We start from the raw sequence: 10745 nt of genomic DNA on the forward strand, positions 1-10745 counted from the left end.
ATCTACAGGCTCAGATATCTAATGACACGCATTTATTCAGGATGTACACCTGATCACTTTTGTCAAATGTATCATCTAGTTAGTGCTGAAACGGAGATACAAGTAAGTACCATTAAAAAAAATGATACTCTAGGAATAAATGCACATGACCTTCACTATTTTGCTCCCCTGCAGCAGCTGGGGGCTTGGAAGAACAACACATACTCGAGATCTCCAAAAGAGAGTTGATTCCCCAAAGTATCTATATGTTCAGAACTTTGCTGCTAAAGTGTAGCTGTAAGAAGTGAATTAGTAAGCAGCAGAAGTTTTTGTGTTTAGATTATTTTCTTATACATATTGTTTTGTCCTCATGACTGTTACTGGATGAGCAAAAAGTCCTACGTTTTCTGTTTAAGTGTTGTTGTAGACAGTATTGTTGTTTGAGGTCTACAACTAGGGCTTCACAAGGGAAAGGCCATTGTGGCTGTTTGTGTGTGAATGCTGCACAGCTCTTCAAGGACAAGAGTTAAACTGTGCGCATCTTTACATATTCAATAATCACATATTCAATAATCAAATAAATCAATATATTACCTCATCACTCTGTATCCTGCAAAAAGTTGTCTTGAATGAAGATGCTTCCAAATGCATCCTTCGAGGAGAGCCACATCTTTATGACAGTAGTTGATGCTGCTCATGTGAAATGCAGTCTTCATCCCAGAAGCATGCTTTTGATTTTGTGCAAAGGGGCCAGCAGAATTGACAACACAAAAATCCTTGTAGTACCTTTAAAACAGACACTGAGCGGTATCTGAAAGCAGAATCTAAAGATTCCCAACGCTAAATTCTGAGTCTCTTAGAGAAGCCATGACCAGGATGAAAGCATGTTAAGGCCATGTGATTATGTGGAAAACATAAAAATAACTCAAGAAAAACAGAGTAAAATATTTACATACAAACTTTTGTAATGAATACATATGTATGCAAAAATATGAATCTCAAACAGCCATGTCTTACTACGTGTACAAACATTGACGTCAAGTGTGTATATGATAAGAAATTAAGCTGGATTTGAACTTCTCTCTATAAAGTCATCAAATGGACAAACAAGTGCAGCGCTACATAAATCCATAAAATGTCATCACTATTCAAATCACATCAGGTTTTCATCTCGATGTTAGCTTCTAATTGGAATGGATATATTAGTAGCTACGTTTCTGCACAGGACGGACGTAATTCAAAACTCTCTAAATGTCATTGCCCTGACCTGTGAAAGCACCTTGTCAGTGTGAATGTCGAGGGATGCTTGAATTAGTCCCAGTGGGATTCATCACTTCCTGAAGTCTCTGTTCAACACCTGCCTGTGGCTTGTAGCCTTTGGAAGCCTTGTTAAAGCCTCCCTCAGTCCCCACTGCATTAGGACAGTACATCATCAGTACATCTCTCTTGAATTACTGTCCAATCATGTCTAATGTTTTTCTGGGAAAGTACCGACCAAATAGTGCACAAGAAAATGGTTATGCTTTTTCCCACAGGGCATGAATAGGCATTTAAGAGGATTTCTGAAAATGTGATTTGTTGACTCACTAAGAGGTTATCTGCCGTGCTTAAATCCTTCTGATGTAACACTACTTTTCATTTTGCACCCTATCTGCCTCTTTTCGTTTTTTAATGCAAAAAAACATTTGACCACCAGATCCCAGGAGGAGAGCCAAACACGATAAAAACACTGATGATCCTAAAAAAACAGTTGCATGTGAATATCACTGTTAAACTGATGACAGGAAAAAACTCATCTTCCAAAATGAAACACTTTATTTCAAACCATTTACAAATATCAGTCATTGTAGTCATCAAGAGCTGCAGCCCTCACTGCTCTACATAAGCCTACATAAAAACAAAGTTAATATTCAGACAGTGAAAGTATGAGAGTGTGTGACCAAAGAGGCTTTCATGAGCCTCATGGCTCACTGGAAATGACTCCACGTACCTATAAAAATCAAACAGAAGGAGGACAGGGGAATGTAGGTCACGGTGGGCTTGAGGGGGGGCTGGCAAACCGCCTTCTGGTATCTGTGACATGAATCTTGGCTGACTGGGGCTTCATTGCCAAGCTCAAAGTCTCCTCCTGTCTGAACTGATAACAATCAGTTCCTTCTTGAATCTGCTGCTTGTGTAGCGACGGAAGGAGAGACGGAACAACCTGTGCAGGTTGAGCGGGGGAGAACATTTATAGATTAGGATGAACAGAAATCCATTTGACATGTGACTACTTTGATGAAGTGTCAATATTTATAAGCTGCAGGTCGGCTGGTCTAAACCTGAGCTCTGAAGTATTTGAAGAAATTGTTTTAATCTGCTTCAATCCTTTAAACCCATTCTCAATCCAAACTAGGGATTTTAAAGCAGTTGGCTTTAAAATATGAAGTTTGAAGTCTGTACCCCTCTAGCGTTATTTCAGATCTGTCCATGACGATTTTAATTTAATTGACTGCACATTGTAATTAATCAGACACAAACCAAGGTACGCAACTTTAACCCTGTGTTTATAGTCCACATTATTTTTTTACTTCTGGTGATAAGCCTGTGTCTCAACAGTCGTTATTTTGAACATTTATTTTGAAAGTCTAATTCAGTATCAGTTTGTATCCCCAAACTGCATATTAATTATTGACTTAGCATCAGCAGATCCAAAATAAAAGGCCACCTTCTCTGTTGTATTTTGAAGTAAAGGGTCCCTGCCCTTTGTGATGGGGTGGAGCAAGTGAATGGTTGTCAAAGGCATTTTTAAATCTGGTTTCTCTGTATTGGAAAAGTAAAAGTGAAACATCAACTTGTAGCTCCAGAAAAATGTCCATGTTACTAGTGAGTATCTACAACTTCAACTGTCACCTGTTTAATGCTAAGAATTTGATGGTTTGCACATTTTTAAGCCTTGTTTTTAATTTAATTGAAAGTAGTGCAAAGACAACATATTAAGCAATTAAACTGAAAAACATATGGTGAAAAATATATACTCCTTTTAAATTTGATGATTAAAGTTGTGAGAGTGGCATGTTTACCATTGAGTTGCATCACCTCTGCTTTTAACAACACCCCGTAAACATATCTGAGCTGCAGAGACCAGTTTCTGGAGTTTGCAGAATTGATAGAGGATTTTAGCCGCTCAGCAGTTTGGGGTCTCCTTTGTCGTACTTCTCTTTTCATGATGTGCCTGTTTATAACCCGGACTCTTACACTACAGAGCCATGCTGTTGTAATATATCCATAATGTGGTTTTGCATTGTCTTACTGAAACATGTAAGGTGTTTCCTGAAAAAGACATTAACTGGAAGGCAGCAATTGTTGCTCCCACACCTGTATATATTGGTCAGCATTATTGGGACCTTCACAGATGTGTAAACTACCCATTCCATGGATACTTCTGCATCCCCGTATAATCATGGATGCAGGCTTTTTAACTGTGTACTGACAACAAGCCAGTTGGTCCAGATCCTCTTTAGGGCAGAAATGGGCTCAGGCCTGAAGAAGTCACCAGTGTTTCTGGATCATGTTTATAAATGGTTTCTTCTTTGCATTATACAATTTTGATCTGCATTTGTGGATGCAGTGATGGTTCTTGGATGGGATTTTGAGCCCATTTAGTGATCTCCACTACAGAGTCATGCCTGTTTTTAATGAAGTGACCCCTCAGGGCCTGGGCTATCCCATGTTGGTTTGGGGCCTTGTCCCTCTTGAACAGAGTTCTCCAGTCTGGCCCTATGATAAGCATATATTTCTCATAAAACAATTTGATATGTTGTCTTTGCAAGATTTTAAATAAATGTCCAGTTTATATGATTTGCAAACCCTCAAAATCTGCTTTTTTTTTATCATTTTAAATAGAACTCCTTTGGGATTGAGGTACAAGACACACCTAAACATATCTTCTTTGGATGTTTTAGCTCCAGAGAAATATCTATTTTTAAGAAACCCCATATCAGAGAGAAAACATGACTTTAGATAAAATTGTCAGTAAAGCAACAACAACAAAATATATTCATCGCCATTAATTTGGAAGGACGAGATCTTGCAGAGCATTAACCTAAAAACTTTGCAAATTTAACTTTCTGCATGGTAAGATGCAATAAGAGCAAGGAAAAATAATTTGTTTTTTAAAATTTGAACGACTTCTCTCAGAAAACAATTCCACCCAAATTGAATTATTCAAATTAATGTCCAAATAATCACAGGCTTATATCTTTATGCAAAGAAAAGTTTTTACATTTTTAACATTGCTTAAGCACTGCAATAGGCAACTGCACATCTAACTTTGTAATGTTTATTTTGCCTTATATGAAGAGGTTTTACAGGTATAAGTTTGATTAAAACAATTTAATGCAGATGTTTGCAGACACAGCCTAGAAGGTCGGATATTTTCACACACAACAGACATTTTAAAAATGATAAGCTATACAGTACAGACACAGATGGTTAGAAATAACAAGGGTCACTTTGATGGCTGTATTCACAATGTATAGATTGTACAATAACCATCAGTGCTTCCTGCAGTTTATCAAATCAGGTGTGAATATTTCCCAGAGCCTTCTCTAAAACGCCACCCACATGAATATGATCCGTGTGATCTTTGCAGGAACAATTTCCCTCATTGACAGGGACATTTCCATATGAACTCCTAATATAAAAGAACTGACACAACTTACAGTTGAGACAAAATTGATATTTAAGTCGACAAAATGAACGCATTTCTGCCTTCGACGCCCAAACACCCATCCCCAAGACAACAAACGACCTCACAATAATCACAGAGCACTACCTCACTCCAAATGGATTTTTCCATAGTGTACTGAAACAAGACAGTGAAGAAATTCTTGGGTCCTGACTGTAAGAATGCGCAAAACTATCCCTGCTATGCCATTTGAGCAGGGTCTGTGAGAGTCTGATCCACTGTCCTACTTCCATTCTTAAGAATTCCCTCAGTGGCAGCATGACCTATGTTCAATGCTGGTGGTTTTGGGCTACCAATATCAGTCAAGTCCTCGGACTGAGGCTCCAAGAATGCAACCCTCTTTCCGTTTGACCGCTGTTCTGACTCTACCTCTCTGGGGTCAGAACACAGAATGAGGGCTCGTGCTCCGGACCGTCTAGGTCCACCACCCCGGCTTTCCCGACATCGACAGGGAGTGAGATAGAGGTAGAGCAGAACTAGGACAATGCTGATCACACAGGAGGCCAGGGTGGTGAATGCTGTATTGAAGTGCTCGGCACCGCTGCGGTTTGTAAAGCCACTGGAGGAGGTAGTGCTTGAGTTTCCAACCACCACATGGACTTCTGGAAACTCAGTGGGTCGGTAGTCCCGCCCCCGCACTGCAACACACCCATAAGTTCCAGAATCTTCGATCAATGCTCTCTGAATTTCAATGGTACCATTGTGGAAAACTTTTAAGCGAGCATTTGGATCATGAGTAGATGAATTCACCACCGTCGTCGGAGTAACCCAGAACACCTCAAGTCCTTCCTGGACTAGTGAAGCAAACCCTGGACATGGCACTCTTAACCATTTTCCAGGTTCTACTTGGTACGTCCTGGCCTCAGCGGGCATACCAGATGCTATTTGCTTGCTACATTTAGACCCTGGTCTCACATTGTCTCTACACGGGTATTCACCTCTGAAGTCCACCATGGGGCGATACTGTTTCCAAATCCAGTACTCCATCATGGCAAGCAAAGCGCAATCACAAATCAAGGGGTTTTCCTGCAAATAAATTCCACTTTTCTGGCTGAGAGACAGCAGGCTCTGAACGGAAACATTTGAGAGCTTGTTGTTTGAAAGATCCAGAAAGCTCAGGTTACGAGGTCCTCCAGGTTCCCAGTAGAGGCCAAAGGGGAAATCCACTAGTCTGTTCCCAGAGAAGTAGAGCCTCTTTAGGCTGTAAAGATCGCTGAAGGCCCCTGGGTTAATCTGGATGATCTGGTTGCCAAACAGCAGCAGTTCTCTCAGTTCCTTCAGCCCAGTGAAGATGGATGTGTTCAGAACTGTAAGTTGGTTTAAAGAGAGGTCCAGCTGGAGAAGACGTGGCGTCACAACAAAAGCATTCACTTCAATTTGACTTATGGAGTTCCTGCTGAGAACCAGTGTAACAAGCCGGTCAAACGGTTGAGAAATCCAGTCCACAGGCAGGACAGTAAGGGCATTGTGGCTCAGGTCTAACCGTGTGGCATAGCTTGGGAGGTCAAAGTGTGACATGGACAGGTTGCGACCGCTGCAGGAAATGATATCACTGGCACAAAGGCAGTACAGTGGGCAAGTCGCCACAAAGGATGGGAAGCCAAGACACACAGAGAGGAGAAAGGCTGAAGAGGCAGGGTTCCAACGTCTGCCTCCATCGGGCCTGCCTGAAAGGTGTGACGCAGTGGGATGCATCCTGGTGTTCCCTCAGGATGGGATCTCAGGTTACCGTCTCACTGGGTGTACACATGTCAGGTTGATTCACCTTGCTAGTGGAAGGGTTTGAATTGACTGAGGAGAGGCAGAAAAGAGAGAAAACGGAGGAAATTTAAAACAATATAGAATAGATTTACTAATAACCCGCAGACTTCTAGCACGCCCCAAAGTCCCCTTTAACAGCTTAACTGTAAAGCAATTAAAACATTCTTCTGGATAATAGAGCAGCAAACCAAAGAGCAAAATAACACAGTGAGACTATCTAAAAGTGTTTTACAGATTAAAGCATGGCATGTCACTAAAAATAAATTATAATCCATGTTTAAATAAATCAGTGATGGCTGCTGGCATCATCTGCACACAACAACAACTGTTACAGAAACTGCCAGAACAAGTGTAACTTAATCCAAGCATGTTCATGATCCATACTCCTCTGTTTTCTTTCAACCAATCAAATACTTGCAGATTTCTTACTGCTTTAACTCACAACAGCTTCCTTTTTTAATCAACTGTATACAGTGTCATCCTTTTAATGTACTTTTATTTAGAATAACATCTCTGTTATATACAAAAATGGGTTGCCTTTTGTTTCTATCTATCAATCTATCTATCTATCTATCTATCTATCTATCTATCTATCTATCTATCTATCTATCTATCTATCTATCTATCTTAAATGACAACAATATTATGCAAAAAAAAAAAGGTCTTTGTAAAAATAAAAAAACACTCATTATGTAACTTATTATACATCACCTAATAACAATGAAGGCACAACAACTTGTCTGAGAAACATTAAACAAATAAATGTTAAATTAGTTAATCAACATTAGAAGAACCGTTTTCAACTTTGGGTGAATAAGAAAGCTCCATCCAAACATGCTTAACATTGTGTTTGTGCCTTCCTATATCTAAGTAGGTTACAGATTGGTTTTTGCCCTGTGTTATTATACATTTGAAGATGGAGTGAATTTGGATTCTAGACTGCTGGTCGCATAAAACAATAAAGGTCCCTTGGATTTTTATCAACTGAAAAACCGAAAATAATTAGAAAGAGACTCATCAAGTACCAGGTGTCTGATCTCAGTGACACCAACGTGGTTGAACGGTACATACATGCAAATCTAGTTTAAAATAAACGAGATTAGTAATTACAAATAGCTGTTCAAGTCCAGGACTGTGTTACAGAATAACTGTAAAACGTAGATTACTGATTCAGATCATAAACTCTAGAACTAGATCATTGTTAGTGTTATTCAATGGTACCTATTCCCGTTCTATTGCTACATATTATCTGCTCTTGCAACGCGTTTACAAGCAGGTTTTTATGATTTAAGTGAAAGCAAAACAAACAGTATATACCCGACAGCTCACCTTGACGCCCACACTGCTGCCTCTTCAATCCAGCAACTCGTCTGCCTTCAGCTCCACATCCAGGAGCGCTCCCCGGACGCGATGCAGGACCGCGTCCAGATTTCTTACAGACAACTTAAAACGCTGTTTTTGGCGTTTAATTCCCTTTTTACCAACTGAGAGTATACACCCGAAGTGTCAGACGGAAACAAGGAAGCTGCGGCTGAACTGTTCACCTGCAGGTCGGGTTGCGTGTAGCGGTGGGAGGGGTCGTCAGGAGAATGAATACGGAACACACCAGCAGCGGATAATATGAGAACAGATGATGCCAAAATGAGGAGAAAGACGGAGAGGAAAGAAGGAAGGCGTGTTAGGAGAGGGTGCAGCATCAGCAGCCTTTTGTGATTCCACTGATGCATTTATTTTACTCTCTCTCTCTCTCTATGAGGTTTTAGTCAAAACGAGCTGCATTAAGAAGCTGCCCCTATCTGTAAGATGATCATCAGTGTGTGGCACTCTCAGATCTAACAGATCTAGAAATATTTTTCTTCAGGAGAAATTCTGTTAATCTGTTGCTCCATTTGAAAAGTATACTGGAGCACTCCATATAGAGGAAGACGTGGAAAATGGTATCAACATATTCACACATTTTCAACTCGCTATAAGTTCCTTTGCTGCTTCATCACTCTGTCTGGGGTCTCCTTTTTCCACGCTGTCGCTTCTGTGTAATGTTTATGCAGCCTACAAAAAAAGTAGCATTGAACCATAGAGCAGATTAAAGCTGCACTGGACTATTTGTTTTTGTCAGTCCTGCATGTAAAGTGCAAAGTGAAAGCTTCTCATTACAAACCTACAAAATAAGAATAAAATCAAGTGACTGTTGTTACTGGTTAGAGTTACAAAAACTGAACTTTTGCAACTCTAGAACACTATCGCAGAAATTAGTAACACCATCACTAACACCGGATGTTTTTTACCTGATATAATATTTAAAAAGTACTTGTCATCAAAATATATCAAAATATGCCAATACATGACAATTTAGAGTAGTGTTCTTTTACTTTCAACTGTGCCATGTCTAACAAAATGAAAAAAATGTATCATCGGGGAACCCTAAAAAAATGCTCCAAAATTACCTAAAATTTGGAATTTTGGAACATAAATTCCCAAAACAAAAAATGCTGAAACTGGAAACTTGGTGTTCGGTCCACCTATTCATGGGACATTTGAGACGTACCTGGTGAAGGCACAGTCTCCTTGAAAAACAAACAGCTGCAGGAGAGAGAAAGCAAAAAAGGGTGAAAATCACTCAAACACGTTCCTGTAGGAGAAAGTGGATTTTGTAGTATGGAAACACCCACGTCTTCAAAGACGTCAAAGACGATGCTGAAGCTACCCAGGGACCCATGACACTCAGACAAACGCTACATAATGAAAATCATGTAAATGTGTTTGCTCCAAGCGGCAACCTCCGGTCTCAAACGATGAATCCTATGCTGAAGTGCTATAAACTGCAATACATGGAGAATCCACTTGAGGCTGTCTGCAGAAACACCGGAAACCACGTAGACATGAATGGGAAAAAGACGATCTTTGCAGCATTAATAAACATGTTTACAGCCTGGTTCAAAAAACAGCTTGGCCCTATGAAGCTAATCTCTCTAATGGCACATACTGTACGGGGGTTGAATTTTTTTCTAACGTGACGGTTCAGAAGATATTAAGATTACGAGAGTTGCCCAAATAAGGACATGACTGACGTGACACCCGGTCGGGAACACATAGGTGTTGGCTCGGAGGCTCACACTACGTCACACTCTGCCTGGTTGAGTTCTGCATTTCCAATATGGCTGCTGCCGTCGATTTGATTCAAAACAGCTCTCAGGAACAGATGGGTGACGTCACGGATACTATGTCCATATTTTATACAGTCTATGGTTTGCTCAGGTGAAAATCACCCGGTGATAGTGTTCTAGGGTTGAGTGGATTTGTGATATGTTCAGATCTAAAGCACAACAAGAATTCATATGGAGCAAACCTTTGTGGGTCTAATTTAAGCAACGCAAATAAACAAAAATGATGCTTTGAGGAAAGTCACAGGAGTACCACATAATGAATGTACACTTTGCTTATGATTGAACACACCTTTACTGTTTTGGTCAAGTCTCACTGCTTATAATACGACTGTTATACGGTGCGTTCCAGTTCACTCGGAAGTCGGATGTCTGAACTGGGAATGACGTTAGCTTGACTTCAGATGAGTTTACCGCGTTCCAGAAGAAACAACTCGGCTCCTGTTGTTATTAGCATTGTTAGCCAGTAACAACAGACTATCTGATCATTTGTGTGTGAAACAACATGTCCACGGATAGCACAATAATATTGGTGTGATTGCACAGAACAAGACTAAGTTATTTATTATTTTATTTAACCTTTATTTAACCAGGTTGTTCCCATTGAGATCAAAGATCTCTTTTCCAAGGGAGACCTGGCCAAGACAGTCAGCAGCAAAAAAACACAAAGTTACAGACATAGACACACAAGTTACAATTTAAAGCTGATAAAAGTACTGTTTTTTTTACTGTTGATGCAGGGAGAAGCTGCTACGAGTATCTGAGTAGGAATTCTGACTTCAGGGGGCATTATGGGTGACATATCTGACAGGCATCTTGTTATTTCTGACCTTGAGGATCAAATGGAAGACACCAATTTTGTTTGAATATTCAGTCAATGTTTTGCTCTAAATGCAATCATGATGTAGTAGAGCATTGAGGGGAAAAAGTAAAACTCCTCAAACATGACATATTGCAGCATGTCTTGTCAATGTTGAGAAAAATTACAATGTAAGACTGATAAGACATGCTACCACAAAAATTGTAAAAATCTAAAGAAATGAAGGCTTCTAGCCAGCACTTGGGTAATGTAGCAAACAGCTCACTCTTCTACGTGCTGCATTAAGGTGTTCATA

General features: G+C 40.0%; 1 protein-coding gene across 1 annotated transcript; it reads right to left on the bottom strand.

Annotated features, from left to right (window-relative positions):
- Positions 1 to 4334: 4334 nt before the first annotated feature.
- Positions 4335 to 8115, bottom strand: LOC117804757 (amphoterin-induced protein 2-like). Its single transcript, XM_034673106.1, has 2 exons — positions 7799 to 8115; positions 4335 to 6499 (listed from the first exon to the last, which is right to left on the bottom strand). The coding sequence occupies exon 2, from the start codon at positions 6401 to 6403 to the stop codon at positions 4889 to 4891; it is 1515 nt and encodes a 504-aa protein (XP_034528997.1). The 5' UTR covers positions 6404 to 6499; positions 7799 to 8115; the 3' UTR covers positions 4335 to 4888.
- Positions 8116 to 10745: the final 2630 nt, after the last annotated feature.

This window comes from Notolabrus celidotus, chromosome 21 (assembly GCF_009762535.1).
Source record: "Notolabrus celidotus isolate fNotCel1 chromosome 21, fNotCel1.pri, whole genome shotgun sequence".
NCBI classification, from domain to species: domain Eukaryota; kingdom Metazoa; phylum Chordata; class Actinopteri; order Labriformes; family Labridae; genus Notolabrus; species Notolabrus celidotus.